Source organism: Polypterus senegalus, chromosome 13, assembly GCF_016835505.1.
Source record: "Polypterus senegalus isolate Bchr_013 chromosome 13, ASM1683550v1, whole genome shotgun sequence".
Lineage (NCBI taxonomy): Eukaryota > Metazoa > Chordata > Cladistia > Polypteriformes > Polypteridae > Polypterus > Polypterus senegalus.
Window position 1 is genome coordinate 89,445,827 of NC_053166.1, and position 26,142 is coordinate 89,471,968.

General features: G+C 41.2%; 1 protein-coding gene across 1 annotated transcript in view; it reads right to left on the reverse strand.

Annotated features, from left to right (window-relative positions):
• Window positions 1–26,142, reverse strand: part of chmp2a (charged multivesicular body protein 2A) — a 36,089-nt gene that overhangs the window by 2,596 nt on the left and 7,351 nt on the right. Inside the window, exons 3-4 of the mRNA XM_039776052.1 lie at window positions 367–546; window positions 86–216 (exon numbers count right to left, since the gene is read on the reverse strand). Of these exons, the coding sequence (XP_039631986.1) occupies window positions 86–216; window positions 367–546 (311 nt within the window). The remainder of the gene's footprint in view (window positions 1–85; window positions 217–366; window positions 547–26,142) is intronic.

Sequence of the window (26,142 nt, forward strand, 5' to 3'; positions counted from 1 at the left end):
AAAAAAAATTATTCAAACAATATTCCAAAAGTGTCATGATCTCTTACAGAAATTTTATTCTGCACTGCTCGCCAGAACTCTTCACCTCTCTTCCTCATCATCTTCATCTCCCATTGCATCATCAATGGCATCATTCATCATTTCCTCCTTCATGTCCATGATTTCAGACTGCTTTTCAAACTCCATCATTATTTTCTGGATCTGGGGCAGCTTCAGCTAGGAGACAGAGAGAGCCACCATTACTGTAACACAGCAGAAAGGCACACACCAGTTACAATGAAAAAGACGGCACTTCAGTACTATGGAATTCATGCAAGTGCATGACAGCTGACTACCACTTTCCAAAACACAGAGGAGCACACACACCTGTCTATTCATGGTTGCCATTGCTTTGGTCACACCCTTCATGGCCTGAGCCATGCTGTTGTTGGACTTTAGTGTTTGGATCTTAAGAGAAACTGCCTGGATGTTTGCCCGCATCATGATGAACTTCTTTACATATCTTCGTGTGCGCACTAGATCCTTAGCCATGATCTTTACTGCATCCTAAAAGAAAAAGGTAGACATGGACAGACAGACATAGTTAAAGGATAAGTTTGATATTTTTCAACTTGAAGTTATTTCTTCACAAACATAGTATATATTAATTTGCCAATAAAATTATTTTGGAGTGAAGCATCTCTCTATTATAAAAGAAAATCTTGAGACTAAACGAGACTATTGCCAAGAGATATTTTCAAGTCCCACCCTCCTCTCAACCATTTACAGTTAACGGCCCACACCCATGGTCCTGTCACCTCTCATTTGTGTGAATGCTTTTGTCAGACACAGTTCCTGCTCTCTCAGCTCTTAAGTTATGTTTACCCTCTCTAAGTTCCCAACAAAAGATGACTGATTATGCCCAAATCTTATTGAAGAATTTCATCCCGAAGGGTTATCAATAGAAGAAATGAGTACACGGGCAATCCTAGCACCGAGAAAACAATGAAGTCAAACGAATTAACATGAAAATTATCGATTGGTTACACAGCAAACTGGTTTAATGCATAACAACCAACTACACTGAAACAGTTGGTGGTGATGGTGCAGAAGAGGAAAACATCAACTTACAATATCCTGTAGAATATCTACAACCGTTAACACCATCCAGTCTTCCACCGGCCGAATTACTGCTGAAATTAGGATTTCTCGTAATGTTATTACGTAATTTATGTATGAGTGATGGCCTATGCAATAGGACAAGATTAGCTGTATTCAAAATTGGTTGAACAATTCTGACATAAAATTTTAACAGGCGACAAGAAAGGTAATGTAGTATATCTTCCGCAGATAACATAAGGAAATCTTGATGTGCCATATGTATTAAAACGTTTAGTTTCCCATCTGAACAACATTTATTATGAAAATTAACAAATTACAGGGACAAACATTCGAAAAAGTTGTTTGTTTATTTATTAGAGAGAAAGAAACGATATTCACTCACAGGTGTCACGATGTAACTCCAAACAAGGAATCAAAATTCAATGCAATACTGATGAAAAGTTAATTCTAAATAATGTTGTACTGAAGTTTTACAATAAAAGTGTAAGTGTTCAAAGTATTTGCGTGTTATTTTCAAAGCCAAACAGAATGAAAATGCAAAACACAATGAATACCCCTAATGTAACATGAAACATAACTTTCTTTCAATTTATTAAGTTTTACTACTTTTTACTATGGTTAATTACTCGCTGTAATGTAAAATAGTTAGTTCTATTATGCATATGTAACAATTCCCATGAAAACAACAATCTGTTTAAATTGTACATCTGCTTCCCCATGCGCGAGCAGCACAGCCACAAATTGGCTAGTGTGTAGTGCCCCCATGGTGGTTGGTAAGCGAAGCAAGCAGGGGACTCTGCCACCTAGTTTTTTTATATATATTAAAAAATAAATACCAAGCCTGTTCGTGTCTTTTAAAATGGGTGTGATGAGACAGAGGTCCAAATATCAAAACAAAAGCCTAAAAGCTTACCGAATATTTCAGTGTTATAGAGTACTGATCTGCATTTGGAAATTGCACACATACTATAAAACAGTGTATTTAGAAAGGGAAAGAAAAAAAAAACATTTCCGTGAGAGTCAGCCATTTTAAATGGAGGCCAATAGGGTTACAAAGACATTTCTAGGGCTTAGGGACTTCAATGGACCACTGGGAAAGACATTATCTACAAAAGGTTGACATTTGGAACAGTGGTGAATATTCCCAGCAAACACCTCCCTTCCAAAATTATTCCAAGGGTACAGTGACAACTCATTCAAGAAGTCACAAAGAACTACAGTGTTCTTGACAGAACAATGTTCGTGACTCCAAGTTGCTCTCGTCCTTTGCAGGAGATAGACGTCTGAAGCAGAACTCTGTTAGCTACGGTGTTAAATTTTCTCTTATTTTTATTATCCCGAGGTATCCTCTATTTACCCAACTCGAGGAGGTTCTATTACAGTATATGCAAGCATATATAAACATGAGCAGTAAGAAAGGGGCTCAGAAAGAAACAGAAAATAAACCCTAGACAGGCATTAAGTCCAAGTTCAACCTCAAGGTATGGCCTTACAGAGACTGACCCTTAGTAGATGGGCGAAACCGTAGTTGAGAGCAAATGTGCAAGTGACGCAGGTCACGATAGCTGGTCGATTCCAGAAGATCACCTGAAACTGGAAATGGCCTTGCCGTCCACGTTATCATCTACTCCTTGCGAGCCAGGAGCATCGGCTGTAACGGGGCTTGCCGTTTCACCTGTGGAGTGCAAAGGCTGAAACAATCTGTCTGAACTAAAGGTAATGATCGCTGAGCTCAAGAAAGAAATAAATGGAATGCTCAAGACAAACGAGAAGCTACGGCTGGAGCTGCAGGAGCAGCAGCAGGATAATAAAGACTTGGAGTAACATGTATACAATAGACCCCCGCAAAGTCGCGGTTCAGAATTCACAGTCTCGGTCATTCACGGATTTTTCCTTAGAACCTAAGTAATAATTGTTAGCGGAAAGCGCAAATATCCTCTGCAATTTTTATGGATTTTTTCATGGCAATACTGGAACAGGAAGCAGCTGTAGAGAAAACTGTGACTAGGGATGGTGAAAGTAGCCAATAGAATGTGAAACTGCAACTCCCAGCAGTCCCTGCAGTGGCTCCAATTGGTGTTCTGCTGAGGGTGCTGGGGCTGTTGAGGTCAAAGGATGTCAGCGCGGCTTTAAAAAAGGGGGCTGGTGAACAAAAAGGAAAAAAAAAAAAAGTTTTTGTAATTTGTGTTTCAAGTTCCTGCCTGTCTGCCTTCTGTTGGGTTACCTGTACTTATTCATTTTGTCCTGGATTGTTTTGTGCGTCTGGATTGTCTGCCATCTGCCTGTGTACATGAGGTCTGGAAGTGGATTCATAGCCATCCTGCAAAGAAAGGAGCGCTCCTGAACCCGTCCATCCGTCTTCATCATTTCAGGAACTACTGGTAGGACTATCTGTACATTCCCATTCAACGTGCGGATCTCTGGACTATCTATTTTCATCATTACATTTCATCTGTTGCCGTTTTTCATCAACTTTTTCATGATTTAATGTGTGTGTTTTGTTTGTGCTTTGTTGTATTTAATGTGTAATCTCTGTAAGGGGAACAGGGGTGGTATCGTTGTTTTCTTACTTTATTCGTTTTCATGACATTCTTTATTTGCTGTTTGATTACCGGTTTGCTTTGTTTTTGTCTCTGTTTGTGAGTGGACGCGGGTCGGGTCAAGGCTGAATGCGTCCTTGGAATCTCCACCATAAAAACAAATAAATCACTGTCTTCTCGCGCAATGCTACACTTATTTAAAAGCCTGACAACTTCCTGTCCTTTTTGGCTGATTGCTTTGTTTCTCTCTCCTCTCCCAGACATTCTCTACTCCTGTTGGGGGTTGTGCTCGTCTATGATGTTTCTCTATTGTTTAATCGATAGCTAACTGCATACTGAGCTCCTTTTACTTCTGAAAGAGACATGTTTGTTTGAAGTGTTTGAATAAAGTTCCTGTCTCTACAATCTCCTGTGTTTCTGTGCAATTCTGTGCCCTAAGCGTTGCACTTTGTACATATTGTTCCAGTAGTTTTTAAAATAGTTTTTACAGTTCATTAGCAGTGTGTAAAATGATTAGTGATGTAGTAATTGTGATGCTCTTTGCATGAAAAAAGTGTTCCATTAAAATTTCACTTTTTCTTTGTTAATTGTGACATTTACTTAAAGTGCAGCAAAAAAGTATTTGCCGTCCAAGGATGCATTAACTCCAAGTATGTGGCAGTTTAAGGGTTAAAGCCCCAAGATGCCGCTGAAACAAGCTGCACCGTCTAAGGCTTCTGGCAATGAAAACGCACTTTCATGAATTACAGTACATATAGCGGTAACATCGATATTTTACATTCTAGCACTGCGGGAGACATAGCAGTACAGTATACAGGTTTACCTTTACATTCTTTATTTTTTAGGTAATGTATTAAGCGGAGTTTGAAATTAAATTAAAAATGTTTTGGGGGCATATTTAGGGTTTAAACTATGAAAATAGGCATTATTTTAACCACATACAAAATTTGTGGTTTTTCACAATTCACAGGTGCTCTAGGAACCCCGCAAATTTTAGGGGTGTACTGTATAATCGCTTTCAGGCAGCTTTTAAAAGGTATGCTGGAAAAGACTGAGAAACACATTCAGGAAAATGCATTTAAGTTTAAGGAAAAACTGACAGCACTTGGCGATCAGTTGGAAGATGTTAAGCAAACATTCACAACTCAAATTGAAACAGTCGAATATCTGGCATCCACCGCAGATGGAAAAGCAACGGCTGTGAATTCCGAATGCAAAAACTTGGAGACAGACTTGCTGCTCCGGAAGATGGATGTAGAAGGAATAATATTAGAATCATAGGTCTACCTGAAAACCATGAAAGTTCAAACCCAGTGAAATTCGTAGCTGAACTATTCTCAAAAATAATTGGAGAGGACTTTAAATCAATCAGACACCGAGATAGCAGCAGCTTACCGCATACGGGGATCAAATACCTCTAAACCTAGGACTCTTGTCATGCATTTCAAAAAATCACAATCTAAATTTAATGTAATGTCACTTCTCAGACAGAAACAAAAGATTATATTTAAAAATAACCACATTTGTATAATCCCTGATTTCTCGACCTCAAAAGCTGCTAAATGTGTCGCTTTTTACAACATTAAGCAGCGCTTACGGAAAGCCAAGATCAAACTGAAAGTGGACATTCAAGACAAGCATTACATCTTTACCACTAAGGAGGAAACAGAAAAAGAGTTAAGAAAGCTGATCCCAACACTTTTTTTGAAATACGATCGTGAGTCGCATCCTGTCATGGCATGGCAAGTAGATACTACCAGCTCTCTGATCCACTGGCAATGATACTGGTACCGTAACTATGCATCATTTTCCCTTCTCTGCCACGGTTTATGTTTTAATTACAATTATACGCGTATATATGTATGCGTGGAAGAAATTAAAATAGTAACTTAAAAAACATACCCTTGGTTTATTGTTATTATTGTATTAGGGTTTACTGTGCTTATCCAGAGTTACTTTTTTTTTTTTATACCATTCCCTGGGTTTACTATCTTACTATTTCAAGACTATTGAAGATTGTATTTTATGCTTATAGTATTTGGACTGTATTGGCAATAGATATCTCAATTTTAATCCTCATACGCCGCTGCTAGGGGGGCTTGTTTTGTTTTGGACGTGCTCCGACTCTAGGTATGTCAGAGGACTGGGACTTTGTGAAGTGTGGTCCAGAGGCAAAATGGGGGAGGGGTGGAGGACCAGAGGAGGAGAGAAAGAGAGCAAGCTCTCTCTAATCTATCCTTTTAAACTTTATAATTATAAGTACCAACATAACAATTAGCTTCACAGCAATAACTCCTGGGAAAATTGGAAATTAACACTAGAATTACCAGATCCTATGAAAAAACCCATAGATTCAGCCCACCTTAAATCCTTTCGCACCTTTCCGTCAGCGTCTTTTGTCCTGCAAATGTGCCGATACAGACAAGCAGCAAGCAGCCTACTATTCCATCCCCCTGACAGCCACAGAAGCTGCACAATGTTCTCCCAGCTCATGCCTTGATTGATTATCTGGGAGCGAAGTGCTGGAGTTTTAGAGTGGAAATAATAGATCATTATTTGGAACACATGCATTTCATGTGTGTTCCGTTTCTATAATAATCTGTGTAAACACATTGTTAAAACAGAACCATTTTTCATATTTTAGTAGTAAATGACAAAATGTTGGCATAAACTATATAATGTGTGAAGCCAGAAGTCCAAAGATCAAGTAAACACTTTCACAAAAGGTTCAAGGTTAAGACAACAGCTTCCATGTCGTAGCAGTAAGAATTGGTAAATTGTGATCAAGAGTCCCCGGTTAGATCACGGCTGCCTCCTATATTTGCCGTATTCAGTAGTGAGCTGCTCTTATTGTTAATATTATACAATACACACATACATTTGGTTTGCATCTATAACAGACAGTGTACATTAATAGTACTTGTGAAAGTTACCATTTTATTTTCAGTTTTATTCTCTCAGTCACAATCACGATACATAATATCAAATGGGATCCAACGCTGTTACTTTTTTTATTTGAAACTGGGAATAACTGCAGATGTGAGCGCTGTTTTGAGGCAATGGAACTGGACATTCTCTGATCTGGAGGGATAAAAGCTGACACACAAACGCTGGTGAATCTCAGTTGTTCGCAGATTTTTTCTTAGAACCTAACTATTGTTAGCGGAAAGCACAAATATCCTCCGCAATTTTTTATGGCTTTTTTCGTGGCAATACTGTGCTGTAGACTGAACAGGAAGCAACCGCTGAGGGAAACGCGGTTTGGGATGGTGAAAGTAGCCAATCTGAGAGTGTTATTCATTTCTCCTTGCAGATGATTGACTGCTGCTTTGCGACGCGTCTCCAGGTGAGTGGGATTACCACCGCGGTTTGGGATGGTGAAAGTAGCCAATCCGAAAGCGTTACTCATTTCTCCTTGCTGATGATCGACTGCTGCTTTGTGACGTGTCTCCAGCTGAGTGTCCTTATGTTTTCCATTTTGTTATTTTTAAACTCATACAATGTCGTCGAATCGCTCTGCACCTTCTAAGGCTTCTGGAACTGAGCCTAAGCACCAGAAGAAGTTTAAAATACTCCAGGAGAAGGTTGAACTACTGGATTTGCTCCACGAACTAAAAAGTTATGCTGCAGTAGCACGCCACTATGGCATTAATGAAAGCACTGTATGCTACATAAAGAAGAATGAAGCAGTGATCTGGAGTACCGTATCTGTAAGTTTCTCTGATAGTGCCAAAAAGGTAACGACCGTAAGGAATAAATATCATCAGGATGGAATCTGCCTTGGCACTGTGGATCACCGACTGCAGGAAGAACATCCCCTTGGACAGTAACATCATCCGTGAGAAAGCACGGAAATTGTACCAGCAGTTCGCTACAGGAAACAATGTAGCAACTTAATATCACAATGTTCCTGAAACCTATAAAGAAAAGCCTGCACGAAACTCCACCAGATGAAGACCCATACAAAGATACGAATCCTCCTGAAGTGCCTGGAGAAGAGGCGCCACCCAATGAGTTTTAAATCCTGTGCATTGTACTGCACAGCTACTTCATCATCATCATCATTCATCATTGGTGAGCACCCGTACATTTCACTGTATTTTAATTAAATGATTATGTATTTACTCTGCTTATAACAAAAATGACAGCGCACACCAAAGAAAACACGCTTGCATGAATTACAGTAATTATAGCAGTAACATCGAATTTTACATTCTAGCACTGCGGAGACATAGCAGTACAGTAGATGGGTTTACCTTTACATTCAGTTTTTAAGTAATGTATTGAGGTAATTTTTAGGTAAAGTATTAAACTGAGTTTGCAACAAAATTAAAGGGCTTTGGGGGCATATTGTATTTAGGGTTGAAACTATAAAATAGGCGCTTAAAACGCATTTTTAACCACATCCAAAAGTCGCGTTTTTCACAATTGCTGGTGCTCTAGGAACGTAACTCCAAATTTTGAGGGTGTACTATATATGATATTTGGAATTATAAATTTTATGACTTGTATAGTACATTTCAGAAAACAATGTGGTAATGGATGCAACATTATTCATATTCATTTGCATAACATATTGCGCTTATAATCAGTGACCGCTGTTCCTTTGTGACCTCATACGACTATTACACACCTTGCTCTTGGAGTGATCTTTGTTGGTCGACAACTCCTGGGGGTTACAATGGTCTTGAATTTCCTCCATTTGCACACAATCTGTCCAACTGTGGATTGGTGGAGTCCAAACTCTTTAGAGATGGTTTTGTAACCTTTTCCAGCCTGATGAGCATCAACAACTCTTTTCTGAGGTCCTCAGAAATCTCCCTTTGTTTGTGCCATGATACACTTCCACAAACATGTGTTGTGAAGAACAGACTTTGATAGATTCCTGTTCTTTAAATAACACAGGGTTGCCCACTCACACCTGATTGTCATCCCATTGATTGAAAACATCCAAGTCCAATTTCCCCTTCAACCTAACTGCTAATCCTAGAGGTTCACATACTTTTGGCACTCACAAATATGTAATATTCAATCATTTTCCTTAATAAATAAATGTATAATATTTTTGTCTCGTTTGTTTAACTGGTTTCTCTTTATCTACTTTTAGGACTTGAGTAAAAATCTGATAATGTTTTAGGTCATATTTATGCAGAAATATAGAAAATTCTAAAGGATTCACAAACTTTCAACCACAACTGTATAAGGGACATTGGGTACTTATAAAAGTTTTTTCAGTTTTATTCTCACAATCACGCTGCAACCCCCACATCACCCCACCTCTCCTGATCTGACTCTAAGTAACAGCTCCAGCATAAATTCACAACCGATCTGACACTGTTCATTTTCAAATAAAATTGCATTAGTGCAAAGATGTTTTCTGATTGGTACTATTTAGGTCATAAAATGATTTCTTCAAAATGTCACATATATTGTCTCTTTCTTTCAGGTGTGTAATAGAAACCACAGCACAGAGAGAAGTGTGCGATTGCAACACGCACACATGTCGTGAAATGTAGGAAGGACGGTCCTTGTGTGTGTGTGTGTGTGTGTGAACTGTTAACATTTGAATTATTTGAATTTGATAATTGCACTGTGCACCCAAAATTGGACACTGGCAAGATTCGGGGTGGGGAACGCGTCACTAATTACAAGCACAATATGTTATGCTTAATGAATATGAATAATATGAATAATGTTGCATCCGTGCCACAATATTTTCCGAAATGTACTATACAGATCATAAAATGAATAAATTCCAAATATCATATATACCTATGTCTCTGTTTTTTTTGTCAGTATGTCTGACATCATAGACCATAAGGTGCATACTAATTCAGCGTTAGCAGGAACACTCAATAAAACTGAACAAAAAAAAAAATCAAGTGGCAGAGAGATAAGAAGGCAGATTCACCTGCATCTGGGTGTCAGCTTTTATCCTTCCAGATCAGAGAATGTCCAGTGCCATTGTTTCAGGACACCACTCACATCCACAGTTATCCATCCATCCTCTTCCGCTTATCCGAGGTCGGGTCACGGGGGCAGCAGTTTAAGCAGAGAGGCCCAGACTTCCCTCTCCCCGGCCACTTCTTCCAGCTCTTCCGGGAGAATCCCAAAGGCGTTCCCAGGCCAGCCGGAGACATAGTCCCTCCAGCGTGTCCTGGGTCTTCCCGGGGCCTCCTCCCGGTTGGGCGTGCCGGAACACCTCACCAGGGAGGCGTCCAGGAGGCATCCTGATCAGATGCCGAGCCACCTCATCTGACTCCTCTCGATGCGAAGGAGCAGCGGCTCTACTCTGAGCCCCTCCCGGATGACTGAGCTTCTCACCCTATCTTTAAGGGAAAGCCCAGACACCCTGCGGAGGAAACTCATTTCAGCCGCTTGTATTCGCGTTCTTTCAGTCACTACCCATAGCTCATGACCATAGGTGAGGGTAGGAGCGTAGATCGACTGGTAAATTGAGAGCTTTGCCTTATGGCTCAGCTCCTTTTTCACCACGACAGACCGATGCAGAGCCCACATCACTGCGGATGCCACACCGATCCGCCCGTCGATCTCACGCTCCATTCTTCCCTCACTCGTGAACAAGACCCCGAGATACTTGAACTCCTTCACTTGGGGCAGGATCTCTTCCCCAACCCTGAGAGGGCACTCCACCCTTTTCCGGCTGAGGACCATGCTCTCGGATTTGGAGGTGCTGATTCTCATCCCAGCCGCTTCACACTCAGCTGCGAACCGATCCAGAGACAGCTGAAGATCACGGCCTGATGAAGCAAACAGGACAACATCATCTGCAAAAAGCAGTGACCCAATCCTGAGTCCACCAAACCGGACCCCTTCAACACCCTGGCTGCGCCTAGAAATTCTGTCCATAAAAGTTATGAACAGAATGGTGACAAAGGGCAGCCCTGGCGGAGTCCAACTCTCACTGGAAGCGGGCTCGACTTACTGCGGCAATGCGGACCAAGCTCTGACACGGTTGTACAGAGACCGAACAGCCCTTACCAGGGGGTCCGGTACCCCATACTCCCGGAGCACCCCCCACAGGATTCCCCGAGGGACACGGTCGAATGCCTTTTCCAAGTCCACAAAACACATGTAGACCGGTCGGGCAAACTCCCATGCACCCTCAGGACTCTGCTAAGGGTGAAGAGCTGGTCCACTGTTCGCGACCAGGACGAAAACCACACTGTTCCTCCTGAATCCGAGGTTGACTATCCGGCGGACCCTCCTCTCCAGAACCCCGAATAGACTTTTCCAGGGAGGCTGAGGAGTGTGATCCCTCTATAGTTGGAACACACCCTCCGGTCCCCTTTTAAAGAGGGGACCACCACCCCGTCTGCCAATCCAGAGGCACTGTCCCGATGTCCATGCGATGTTGCAGAGGCGTGTCAACCAAGACAGTCCTACAACATCCAGAGCCTTAAGGAACTCGGTATCTCATCCACCCGGGGCCCTGCCACCAAGGAGTTTTGACCACCTCGGTGACTTCAGTCCCAGAGATGGGAGAGCCCACCTCAGAGTCCCCAGGCTCTGCTTCCTCGTGGAAGGCATGTTAGTGGGATTGAGGAGGTCTTGAAGTACTCCTCCCACCGACCCTAGCGTCAGTGAGGTCAGCAGCGCACCATCCCCACCATATACGGTGTTGACACTGCACTGCTTCCCCTCCTGAGGCGCGGACGGTGGACCAGAATCTCCTCGAAGCCGTCCCAAAGTGTTCTCCATGGCCTCTCCAAACTCCTCCCATGCCCAGTTTTGCCTCAGCAACAACGAAGCAGCGTTCGCTTGGCCTGCGGTACCTATCAGCTGCCTCCAGAGACCCACAGGACAAAAAGTCCTATAGGACTCCTTCTTCAGCTTGACGGCATCCCTCACGCGGTGTCCACCAGCGGGTTGGGGATTGCCGCCACGACAGGCACCGACCACCTTGCGGCCACAGCTCCGGTCAGCCGCCTCAACAATAGAGGCACGGAACATGGCCCATTGGACTCAATGTCCCCACCTCCCTCGGGGCGTGGTTGAAGTTCTGCGGAGGTGGGAGTTGAAGCTACTTCTGACAGGGGACTCTGCCAGCCGTTCCCAGCAGACCCTCACAACACGTTTGGGCCTACCAGGTCTGACCGGCATCTTCCCCCACCATCGAAGCCAACTCACCACCAGGTGGTGATCAGTTGACAGCTCCGCCCCTCTCTTCACCCGAGTGTCCAAGACATATGGCGCAAGTCCGGCGACACGACCACAAAGTCGATCATCGACCTGAGGCCTAGGGTGTCCTGGTGCCAAGTGCACATATGAACACCCTTATGCTTGAACATGGTGTTCGTTATGGACAATCCGTGGCGAGCACAGAAGTCAATAACAAAACACGCTCGGGTTCAGATCGGGGCCATTCCTCCCAATCACGCCCTTCCAGGTCTCACTGTCATTGCCCGTGAGCATTGAAGTCTCCCAGCAAAGCGAGGGAATCCCAGAAGGTATGCCCTCTAGCAACCCCTCCAGAGACTCCAAAAGGGTGGATACTCCAAACTGCTGTTGGCATACGCACAAACAACAGTCAGGACCCTTCCCCACCCGAAGGCGGAGGAGGCCACCCTCTCGTCCACGGGGTAAACCCCAATGCACAGGCTCCAGTGGGGGCAATAAGTATGCCCACACCTGCTCGGCGCCTCTCACCGGGGGCAACTCCAGAGTGGTAGAGAGTCCAGCCCCTCTCAAGGAGATTGGTTCCAGAGTCCAAGCTGTGCGTCGAGGTGAGTCCGACTATATCTAGCCGGAACCTCTCGCACTAGCTCAGGCTCCTTCCCCTTCAGAGAGGTGACATTCCACGTCCCAAGAGCCAGTTTCTGTAGCTAAGGATCAGACCGCCAAGGTCCCGCCTCGCCACCACCCAACTCACACTGCACCCAACCTCCTTGACCCCTCCCATAGGTGGTGAGCCCATGGGGAGGAAGACCCACGTTACCTCTTCGGGCTGTGCCCGGCCGAGCCTCATGGGTGCAGGCCCGGCCACCAGGCGCTCGCCATCGAGCCCCACCTCCAGGCCTGGCTCCAGAGGGGCCCGGTGACCAGCGTCGGGCAAGGGAAAGCGTTGTCCAAGTTTTATTTTCATTGGAGGTTTACTGAACTGCTCTTTGTCTCATCCCTCACCTAGGACCAGTTTGCCTTGGGTGGCCCTACCAGGGGCATAAAGCCCCGGACAACATAGCTCCTAGGATCATTGGGACACGCAAACCCCTCCACCACGATAAGGTGACGGTTCAAGTTACAGTTATTCCCAGTTTCAAATAAAAAGTTACAGCGTCCTGGGTTGCTGGTGGGTCGGGACGATAGTATGTATCGTGATCGTGACTGAGAGAATAAAAGTGAAAATAAAACGGTAACTTTCACAAGTACTATTAATGTACACCGTCTGTTACAGACGCAAACCAAATGTACGTGTGTACTATATAATATTAACAATAAGAGCAGCTCACTACTGAAAATGGCAAATATAGGAGGCAGCCAGGATTGAACCAGGGACTCCTGATCACAAGTCAACAAATCTTACCGCTACACCACGAAGCTGTTGTCTTATCCTTGAACCTTTTGTGAAAGTGTTTATTTGATCTTTGGACTTCAAGCTTCACACATTATATAGTTTATGCCAACATTTTGTCATTTACAACTAAAATATGAAAAACTTTTCTGTTTGAACAATGTGTTTACACAGATTATTGTAGAAACGGAACACACATGAAATGCGTGTGTTCCAAATAATTTATTATTTCCACTCTAAAATTCCAGCACTTCGCTCCCAGATAATCAATCAGGTATGAGCTGTGGGAACATTGTGCACGTTCTGCGGCTGTGGGGGGGTGGAATAATAGGCTGCTTGCTGCTTGTCTTTATCGGCACATTTACAGGAGAAAAGACGCTGGTGGAGAGGTGCGAATGGATTTAAGGTGGGCCAGATCTACGAGTATTTTTGTAGGCTCTGGTAATTCTAGTGTTAAGGTCAAAGCTGTCTCACTTTCACTTAAGACTACAAAATGACATCAAAAGTTCAGAATCAATGTCTCCATTATCGGACAGTTAACTTTGTGAGCTGGAATGTTAAAGCCTGAATCATGAATTAAAGAGAAAGAAAGTATTCTCTCACCTAACAGGTCTAAACGCCAAAATAATATTTTTACAGGTGAGCCACTTATTAAGAAAGGATCAGTTCTGGCTGCAAAAAAGTCTGGACTGTGCAAATGTTCTATTCCAGCTTTACAAAGAAAACTAGATGTGTGGGAATTCTTATACACAGAACAGTCTCATTTGTAGTATCTGATCCTGAAGGGAGATATGTGATTGTCATGGGTAATTTGTTTAACTGTAAAGTGATTTAGATAAATGTTTATGCACCCAATGTGGATGATAGGGACTTCTTCCAAAATGTATTTGCATCCATATCACTCATAAAATTATAATAGCTAGAGACTTCAATTACACAGTTTGTAACTGACCACAACTTATCAGACCCCTGGAGATTTCTAAACCCAAACTCAAGAGCATATTCCTTCTACTCTCCAGTGCATATTGCTAATCAAGAATTGATTATTTATTTGTAGATAACAATTTCTTGCCTATGATTAAATCTTGCAAGTTTGACACGATTGTTATTTCTGACCATGCCCCTTTGATCTTGGAGCTTAAATCATTATGCCCCACATACTCATCTCGCAGATGGCGTCCTAACCCACTTTTATTAGCAGACAACAACTGTACAGAATTTATATCCAAACAAATCAGTTTTTCACTACAGACAAATACATCCACAGAGGTCTCTGCAGGAATACTCTGGGAAACCCTGAAGGCCTACCTTAAGGAGGACAGATTATTTCATATCTTTCCCACAGAAATAAATTGGAAACCAAGAAGGTATCTGAACTGACCAGCGAAATTACTAGAATAGATCAAGAACATGCCAGGTGTCCAAGTGAGGCTCTTCATACGAAAAGGCAGGCTCTGCATTCAGAACTCAATCTCTTAAAAACTACAGAAACTGAACAACTCATTTTTAAATCAAGACATCATTACTATGAACATGGAGAGAAAGCTAATAAGATCTTAGCTTAAAAAATCCACAAGCAAGAAGTAGTTCACAATGCAATCCCAGCAATTACCAACACAAACGTAGACAAAATCATTGACCATAAAAATATAATGCACACATTTGGAGACTACTACAAGTCCTTATATTCTACTGAGTTTAAAGAAGACACAATGTAATGCATTTCTAGATGCATTACAGATACCACAAATAGATACTCTCAGTTCAGAGGAATTGGATAAACCTTTGGAACGATCAAAATTACTAGATGCTATAAAGTCACTTCAGAGTGGGAAATCAGCAGGCCCTGATTGCTACCCAGCCGAATTTTATAAGAAATTCTCAACTCGGCTAGCTCCCCTTTTATCTATACTAATAAAAGGCAAAGCCCTCACTCACTCATCACTAATTCTCCAACTTCCCGTGTGGGTGGAAGGCTGAAATTTGGCAGGTTCATTCCTTACAGCTTCCTTACAAAAGTTGGGCAGGTTTTATATCGAAATTCTACGCGTAATGGTCATAACTGGAAGCAGTTTTTCTCCATTTACTGTAATGGAGATGAGCTTCAACGCTGTGGGGGCGGAGTTTCGTGTGACATCATCACGCCTCCCGTAATCACGCAGTACATAGAAAACCAGGAAGACCTCAAAAAGCGCTGAAGAAAACATGCATTATATAATTGAGAAGGCAGCGAAACAATAAGAAGCGTGCGAGTGACATATACAACCATATTCATGAGTTCTGCTACTTCGGAAACAAAGCACGATGTAAACCTACACTTTAAATTAAGTTCATAGACAGGCTGCCGCTGGCGTTTGTAATTTAGTGCCTGCCCATATAAGGCCGTCCGTCAGCGGCAATCCAATAGCAAAGTCCCACTAAATATTCACGGGTTAAGGACTGTGCTTATGCACAGGAAGATGAGATGGTCAGGGTGGTGTTTGGTACAAACTCAAGAAACTGCGAGAGAAAGTTTTAAGTGCCAGGACTAAGGTAACATTAAATACAGCCATGGACATAGCATGAGATGGCACCAGCACAGCTGGGAACCGATGCATGTACACGAGCGGCTCCGTGAACTGGCAGTGCACAGATAAAAGCAACAGTTCCAAAGAGTGCTGAACAAAACCAATTACACAATTGAAAAGGCAGCAAAAATATGAAGCGTCTGATACATACAAGCATATTCATAAATCCAAAACAAAGCACCGCGTTGGAAAAAGTCAATGTCCCGCTAAAGGAAGACAGTGTAAAAACCCGTGCATGCAGTGTGTCAGGTCTCAGATAAAGAAGAAGGCGAGCTGTTTATTGATGCAGTAAGAAGCGAATCGATGAATGAAACCTGTCATCTTTACAGCGATTGACAAACACGGAATGTAACTTGAACACAACACATCCTACAAATCTGAACCTGATTGAAAGAAATAATGATAATCAAATCCTTGATGACAGCAACACTCAGTAACACTCACAAAACAAATACTGTATATTGACAGTCATGTTACGTTATTTTTAAAATGTTCCCTTTTCTTTTCTAGCTTTTTAACACACTACTTCTCGCTGCGATACGCGGGTATATATATATATATATATATATATATATATATAACCCGATCTACATACTCGAATAATGGATACTTTATTAGCCATCAATGATTGTTTTGGTAAAGCCATACTCAGTGTATTCATTAGATGAGCGGTAAAAAGTAAGAGCGAGGGAGGATGACTTATTGAGGCATGCAGGCTGTAGTGCGTCAACTCTATCTGAATTGCGCGATCACATTTGAAAAAATATATCTTTTCAAGTTCTATTTAGTCCATATGTGTCAAACTCAAGGGCGGGCCACATCCGCCCGTGTAATTATATCCGCCCCGAGATCATTTTATATACTGTATTATTGTTATTAAAGCCGGGTATATGAAGCGCTGGTAACACAATAAACTACAGATCCCATAATGCAGCGCTTCAGCTGCCTTGCTAACACTTACCGCGTTAATCAAGTCTACCTTATGATGCTGCAAGTTATTGCGAAGCTAGCTCACACGATGCTGAAGAGAAAAGTTGATTCTGAAAATAGAGCCTTTAAAACCGATGGGAGGCTGAGTATATGTTTACTGAACCCGTGTGTCTCATTTGTGGAGCTAATGTGGCTGTAATTACAGAATTTAATCTAAGAGGCACTATGAGACAAAACATCAGGGTAACCTGAATGCAATGAAGAAGATACAGAAAGCAGCATAATTAAATAAGAATCTGACACTTCAGCGGACGTTTAACCCGTGCACAATCACAAAGTGATTTCAAGTGAAGCTGCTTTTATGGGAGACACAAATGCACCAGTGCAATTTGCCCCACTTTCCCTGTTGCCAAGTAATGTTAAACCAAGTCGTCACTACGGTGTTCCCAAATCGCACTTTGCTGATAAACTGGCGCACTGAGTTTGCGGCGCTTTGGTGACTTTGAAGAACAAAAAGTCCGTCTACATGCGGCTCGAACCTTGTGCATGTTTGGTAGCACATATCTGTGTGAGAAGCTCTTCTCAGTGATAAAGACTAACAAAACAGCACACAGGAGTCGCCTCACTGATGAGCACCTGCAATCCATCCTGAGAATCTCCACAACACAGAACCTCACACCAAACAGAAACGAACCTGTGGCCAAAAAAGATGCCAGGCGTCCAGCTCTAAAATGACATATGAGCAAAGACAACTGAATGATTTGATTTGTTATTGCTGAAAGGAACACATTTTATTTATATTTCTAGGTTTTGTTATGCAGCATGTTCATATTTGAATTTGTATAATTTTGACAGGATATATTTTTATGGAGAGCAAAATCTTTTGGGATATTTAAAATCTAAGTTTATTTTTATATAAAATTACATAAGAGTAAAGAAATTTGAATGTTTGTTCTTTTAACGTTTACTTTATTTCTAACTTGTATAATTTAGACAGGATATATTTTTATGGAGAGCAAAATATTATAAGTTGTTTAAGGTTTGAGTTGATTTATTCACGAATAATATTCCTGTCTGTTTTACCATTCCTACCAAAGATATTTCTGTCGACTAAATAAAAATTCCTTCTATTTAAAATTTAAATAGAACTTGAACAAATCTGATAGTTCATAATATCCACAGACTTGCGTAAGAGCGGAGTTATCCGTTTTAACAAGCAGCGTATTGCACTGATCTGAAATAGCTGTGTGTGTATATATGTAGATATGTATGTATATGTATATATATGTTTATATATGTGTGTGTGTATGTATGTATATATATATGTATTTGTGTGTGTATGTATATGTATGTGTATATATGTATGATATATATATGTATATATGTATATGTATATGTATATGTATATATGTGTATATGTATAGATGTGTATATGTATATATATGACAACAACACTCATCACTCACAACAGTTACAAAACAATTACATTGACAATCATGTTACGTTATTTTCAAAATGTTTCCTTTTCTTTTTCATTGCTTCTTTAACACACTACTTCTCCGCTGCGAAGCGCGGGTATTTTGCTAGTCTATACTAATAAAAGGCTAAGCCCTCACTGACTGACTGACTCATCACTAATTCTCCAACTTCCCGTGTAGGTAGAAGGCTGAAATTTGGCAGGCTTATTCCTTACAGCTTACTTACAAAAGTTAAGCAGGTTTCATTTCGAAATTCTACACGTAACGGTCATAACAGTTGATAATGGTCGACCACATCCGCCATGTTGAACTTTCTTATTCATGGTCCCATCTTCACGAAATTTGGTAGGCGGCTTCCCTGCACTAACCGAAACCAATGTACATAATTATTTCGGTGGTATGACGCCACTGTCAGCTGCCGTATTGAACTTTCCAACCTCACTAATTCTCCATCTTCCCGTGTAGGTAGAAGGCTGAAATTTGGCAGGCTCATTCCTTACAGCTTACTTACAAAAGTTAAGCAGGTTTCATTTAGAAATTCAACACGTAACAGTCATAACGGTCAACAACATCTGCCATGTTGAACTTTCTTATTCATGGCCCCATCTTCACGAAATTTGGTAGGGGGCTTCCCTGCACTAACCGAAACCAATGTACGTATTTATTTCAGTGGTATGACGCCACTGTCAGCCGCCATATTGAATTTTCCAACGTCACTAATTCTCCAACTTCCCATGTAGGTAGAAGGCTGAAATTTGGTACTTATTTCGGTGGTATAATGCCACTGTTGGCCGCCATATTGAACTTTTCAACAGTCTTTGTTACTTATGGGCCCATCTTCAAGAAATTTGGTACGCGGGTTCCCAACGCTAACTGAATCCTACTTACGTACATATATACGCCCATAGCCTGCAGCTCAGTCACCGTGTGAGGCGGTTGGGTCCCCATCCCAACGCCTCCACGCTGTTGCTGCCTTCCTATATAAGGCCGTCCGTCGCTCCAGTCTCTACATACCCTTCCTTGCTTCGCCACGGGATTCACGTCTCCCTGCTGATAACTACAGCCTTTTTATTTAATCCATGGCTTCTCCGCTGTTTTATTGTTCATTTATTACGATTATAGTTATTGTGTAGGTATTTTAGACTTGCTTTACATTGTTCAGATACCCATTTCCTTTATCATTCCAACCATACCCGCATTAACATGTCTATCGAGGTGATCACCATTGATCAAACAACTGTCACTTAGCGAGTGGTTTCCATGCCCGGAGATGGCACCTACCTTTTCCATTCTCTTTGTTACATATTGCACGGCCATATCAGGCTCACTCTTGATATCCGGAGGAACATTGTGTCTTATGTATTGAATGACTGGGACAGGTTCAAGGTGTGGACTGATGACGGTACAGGAGATAATTATACTACACAGGAGCACTAGAAGAGTGAAATGCTTAAGCCCTTCACCTATGGTTCTGCATGTGAGTTGATGGCTGCCGCTGAATGTTCGGTTATCACTTTCAAGTGTACCGAAATGGCCAAATATTTTACACCTTTCGACAACCGCCAATGCCTCTTAAACATCTTAGATTCACAGGTGACGATTTCAGTAGTGGACACTTTGATGTTTAAACTCTCAAAAGCTGGATGTGAAGTTATCGATGAAACTGGTTGTATACTTACAACGCTTGACAGATGCTGAATGTCACTTCAACACAAGTCCTACAAATACTGTCGTAATTAAAACAAACCATGAAACTCAAACCGATTATGACAGCAGTAATCCAAGCTGTGAGATTTGAGACAAGATTACTGTTCACATGGCCAACTGTACATTGCATGCTTAAGAGTAACCTCATCACACAGTTTGGTCATATTACAACCGGAGGGCCGAACTGACAATGTGGTATACAAAGAGATCCTTAACAAATACAAACCGGATTCCAAAAAAGTTGGGACACTATACAAATCGTGAATAAAAACTGAATTCAATGATGTGGAGGTGCCAACTTCTAATATTTTATTCAGAATAGAACATAAATCACGGAACAAAAGTTTAAACTGAGAAAATGTATCATTTTAAGGGAAAAATATGTTGATTCAGAATTTCAACAAATCCCAAAAAAGTTGGGACAAGGCCATTTTCACCACTGTGTGGCATCTCCCCTTCTTCTTACAACACTCAACAGACGTCTGGGGACCAAGGAGACCAGTTTCTCAAGTTTAGAAATAGGAATGCTCTCCCATTCTTGTCTAATACAGACCTCTAACTGTTCAATCGTCTTGGGCCTTCTTTGTCGCACCTTCCTCTTTATGATGCGCCAAATGTTCTCTATAGGTGAAAGATCTGGACTGCAGACTGGCAATTTCAGTACCCAGATCCTTCTCCTACGCAGCCATGATGTTGTGATTGATGCAGAATGTGGTCTGGCATTATCTTGTTGAAAAATGCAGGGTCTTCCCTGAAAGAGATGACGTCTGGATGGGAGCATATGTTGTTCTAGAACTTGAATATATTTTTCTGCCTTTCCAGACATGCAAGCTGCCCATGCCACACGCACTCATGCAACCCCATACCATCAGAGATGCAGGCTTCTGAACTGAGCGTTGATAACAACTTGGGTTGTCCTTGTCCTCTTTGTTCCGGATGACATGGCGTCCCAGATTTCCAAAAAGAACTTTGAATCGTGATTCGTCTGACCACAGAACAGTCTTCCATTTTGCCACACTCCATTTTAAATGATCCCTGGCCCAGTGACAACGCCTGAGCTTGTGGATCTTGCTTAGAAATGGCTTCTTCTTTGCACTGTAGAGTTTCAGCTGGCAACGGCAGATGGCACGTTGGATTGTGTTCACTGACAATGGTTTCTGGAAATACTGCTGAGCCCATTCTGTGATTTCCTTTACAGTAGCATTCCTGTTTGTTGTGCAGTGTCGTTTAAGGGCCCGGAGATCACGGGCATCCAGTATGGTTTTACGGCCTTGACCCTTACGCACAGAGATTGTTCCAGATTCTCTGAATCTTCGGATGATGTTATGCACAGTTGATGATGATAGATGCAAAGTCTTTGCAATTTTTCGTTGGGTAACACCTTTCTGATACTGCTCCACCATCTTTCTGCGCAACATTGTGGGAATTGGTGATCCTCTACCCATCTTGGCTTCTGAGAGACATTGCCACTCTGAGAAGCTCTTTTTATACCCAATCATGTTGCCAATTGACCGAATTAGTGTTTATTGGTCTTCCAGCTCTTCGTTATGCTCAAATTTACTTTTTCCAGCCTCTTATTGCTGTCCCAACTTTTTGGGGATTTGTTGACACCGTGAAATTTTGAATCAACATATTTTTCCTTTAAAATGATACATTTACTCGGATTAAACGTTTGATCTGTCATCTACGTTCTATTACAAATAAAATATTGACATTTGCCATCTCCACATCATTGCATTCAGTTTTTATTCACAATTTGTTTAGTGTCCCAACTTTTTTGGAATCTGGTTTGTAATTATTGGTATATTTTCCCTCAGTTTAAAAAGGATTAATTTTCTTCTTAATAAAACTTTTAAGGCAGTACTTCGCCACTGCAAAGTGCAAGTATTTTGCTAGTTACCAATATTTACAGAAGCTACAGACAATAAAATTTTGTTACAACGGATATCGTTACAACGAAATTTACATTACAACTAAGTATTTTTATGGTCCCGACAGTTTCCCTATATGTCACGAGTCTATAGAAATCTCTTTACTACGAAGTACATTCAGCAGATACTTTCATTACAACGAAGTGCCCAAAAGACCTTGAAATGCTTGAATGAATCATCCACAGAGCAGTTAGTTCTGTGGTTGCAGCTCAGTTGTGCACAATGATTCCCAACGCAAGATGTTGATCATAAATCAAAACAAAACTTTTGGTCGTAAATCAAGTTGTTCACATGTCAGGCCAGTCGTATGTCAAGGGTCGACTGTATGTGTGTGTGTTTATATATTATATATTTATATATATATATATATATATATATATATATATATATATATATATATATATATATATATATATATATATATATATATATATATATATATATATATATATATATATATATATATACACACTAATAAAAGGCAAAGCCCTCACTCACTCACTGACTCATCACTAATTCTCCAACTTCCCGTGTGGGTGGAAGGCTGAAATTTGGCAGGTTCATTCCTTACAGCTTCCTTACAAAAGTTGGGCAGGTTTTATATCGAAATTCTACGCGTAATGGTCATAACTGGAAGCAGTTTTCTCCATTTACTGTAATGGAGATGAGCTTGAACGCCGTGGGGCGGAGTTTCATGTGACATCATCACGCCTCCCACGTAATCACGCAGTACATAGAAAACCAGGAAGACCTCAAAAAGCGCCAAGAAAACATGCATTATATAATTGAGAAGGCAGCTAAACAATAAGAAGCGAGCAAGTGACATATACAACCATATTCATGAGTTCTGCTACTTCGGAAACAAAGCATGATGTAAACCTACACTTTAAATTAAGTTCATAGACAGGCTGCCGCTGGCGTTTGTAATTTAGTGCCTGCCCATATAAGGCCGTCCGTCAGCGGCAATCCAATAGCAAACTGCCACGGGTAAATATTCACGGGTGAAGGACTGTGCTTATGGAGAGGAAGATGAGATGGTCAGGGTGGTGTTTGACACAAACTCAGCTTAAACTGCGAGAGAAAGTTTTAAGTGCCAGGACTAAGGTAACATTAAATACAGCCATGGACATAGCACGAGATGGCACCAGCACAGCTGGGAACCTTCGATGCAAGTACACCGAGTGGCTCACGTGAACTGACGCAATGCACAGATAAAAAGCAACAGTTCCAAAGAGCTGAACAAAACCGAATTACACAATTGAAAAGGCAGCAAAAATATGAAGCGCGTCTGATAAGCATATTCATAAATGCAGCTACTGTGGAAACAAAGCACACGTGGAAAAAGTCAATGTCCCGCTAAAGGAAGACAGTGTAAAAACCCGTGCATGCAGTGTGTCAGGTCTCAGATAAAGAAGAAGACGAGCTGTTTATTGATGCAGTAAGAAACGAATCGATGAATGAAACCTGTCATCTTTACAACGATTGACAAACACGGAATGTAACTTGAACACAACACATCCTACAAATACGAACCTGATTGAAAGAAATAATGATAATCAAATCCTTGATGACAGCAACACTCAGTAACACTCACAAAACAAATACTGTATATTGACAGTCATGTTACGTTATTTTTAAAATGTTCCCTTTTCTTTTTCTACCTTTTTAACACACTACTTCTCCGATACGCTGGGTATATATATATATATATATATATATATATATATATATATATATATATATATATATATATATATATATATCCCGATCTACATACTGAATAATGGATACTTTATTCGCCATCAATGATTGTTTTGGTAAAGCCATACTCAGTGTATTCATTAGATGAACGGTAAAAAAGTAAGAGCGAGGGAGGATGACTCATTGAGGCATGCAGGCTGTAGTGCGTCAACTCTATCTGAATTGCGCGATCACATTTGAAAAATATATCTTTTCAAGTTCTATTTAGTCCATATGTGTCAAACTCAAGGGCAGGGCCACATCCGCCCGGCGTGTAATTATATCCGCCCGCGAGATCATTTTATATACTGTATTACTGTTATTAAAGCCCGGGTATATGAAGCGCTGGTAACACAATAAACTACAGATCCCATAATACAGCGCTTCAGCTGCCTTGCCGAACACTTACCGCTTACTAGAGTTATTGCGCACTGAGTTTGCACAGCGCTTTGGTGACTTTGAAGAACAAAAAGTCCGTCTACATGCGGCTCGAACCTTGTGCATGTTTGGTAGCACATATCTGTGTGAGAAGCTCTTCTCAGTGATAAAGACTAACAAAACAGCACACAGGAGTCGCCTCACTGATGAGCACCTGCAATCCATCCTGAGAATCTCCACAACACAGAACCTCACACCAAACAGAAACGAACTTGTGGCCAAAAAAGATGCCAGGCGTCCAGCTCTAAAATGACATATGAGCAAAGACAACTGAATGATTTGATTTGTTATTGCACGTAAGAGCGAGTCAACCGTTTTAACAAACAGCGTATTGCACTGATAACTGAAATAGCTGTGTGTGTATATATGTAGATATGTATGTATATGTATATATATGTTTATATATGTGTGTGTATGTATGTATATGTGTGTATATATGTGTGTGTATATATGTAGATATATATGTATGTATATATGTGTATATGTATAGATATATGTATGTATATATATATATATATATATATATCTCTATCTATCTATCTATACATATATATATATATCTATGTATAGATAGATATATATATATATATATATGTATAGATAGATATATATACAGTGGTGTGAAAAACTATTTGCCCCTTCCTGATTTCTTATTCTTTTGCATGTTTGTCACACAAAATGTTTCTGATCATCAAACACATTTAACCATTAGTCAAATATAACACAAGTAAACACAAAATGCAGGTTTTAAATGATGGTTTTATTATTTAGGAGAAAAAAATCCAAACCTACATGGCCCTGTGTGAAAAAGTAATTGCCCCCTTGTTAAAAATAACCTAACTGTGGTGTATCACACCTGAGTTCAATTTCCGTAGCCACCCCAGGCCTGATTACTGCCACACCTGTTTCAATCAAGAAATCACTTAAATAGGAGCTGCCTGACACAGAGAAGCAGACCAAAAGCACCTCAAAAGCTAGACATCATGCCAAGATCCAAAGAAATTCAGGAACAAATGAGAACAGAAGTAATTGAGATCTATCAGTCTGGTAAAGGTTATAAAGCCATTTCCAAAGCTTTGGGACTCCAGTGAACCACAGTGAGAGCCATTATCCACAAATGGCAAAAACATGGAACAGTGGTGAACCTTCCCAGGAGTGGCCGGCCGACCAAAATTACCCCAAGAGCAGAGACGACTCATCCGAGAGGTCACAAAAGACCCCAGGACAACGTCTAAAGAACTGCAGGCCTCACTTGCCTCAATTAAGGTCAGTGTTCACGACTCCACCATAAGAAAGAGACTGGGCAAAACGGGCTGCATGGCAGATTTCCAAGACGAAACCACTGTTAAGCAAAAGAACATTAGGGCTCGTCTCAATTTTGCTAAAAACATCTCAATGATTGCCAAGACTTTTGGGAAAATACCTTGTGGACTGATGAGACAAAAGTTGATCTTTTTGGAAGGCAAATGTCCCGTTACATCTGGTAAAAGGAACACAGCATTTCAGAAAAAGAACATCATACCAACAGTAAAATATGGTGGTGGTAGTGTGATGGTCTGGGGTTGTTTTGCTGCTTCAGGACCTGGAAGGCTTGCTGTGATAGATGGAACCATGAATTCTACTGTCTACCAAAAATCCTGAAGGAGAATGTCCGCCATCTGTTCGTCAACTCAAGCTGAAGCGATCTTGGGTGCTGCAACAGGACAATGACCCAAAACACACCAGCAAATCCACCTCTGAATGGCTGAAGAAAAACAAAATGAAGACTTTGGAGTGGCCTAGTCAAAGTCCTGACCTGAATCCAACTGAGATGCTATGGCATGATCTTAAAAAGGCGGTTCATGCTAGAAAACCCTCAAATAAAGCTGAATTACAACAATTCTGCAAAGATGAGTGGGCCAAAATTCCTCCAGAGCGCTGTAAAAGACTCATTGCAAGTTATCGCAAACGCTTGATTGCAGTTATTGCTGCTAAGGGTGGCCCAACCAGTTATTAGGTTCAGGGGGCAATTACTTTTTCACACAGGGCCATGTAGGTTTGGATTTTTTCTCCGTAAATAATAAAACCATCATTTAAAACTGCATTTTGTGTTTACTTGTGTTATATTTGACTAATGGTTAAATGTGTTTGATGATCAGAAACATTTTGTGTGACAAACATGCAAAAGAATAAGAAATC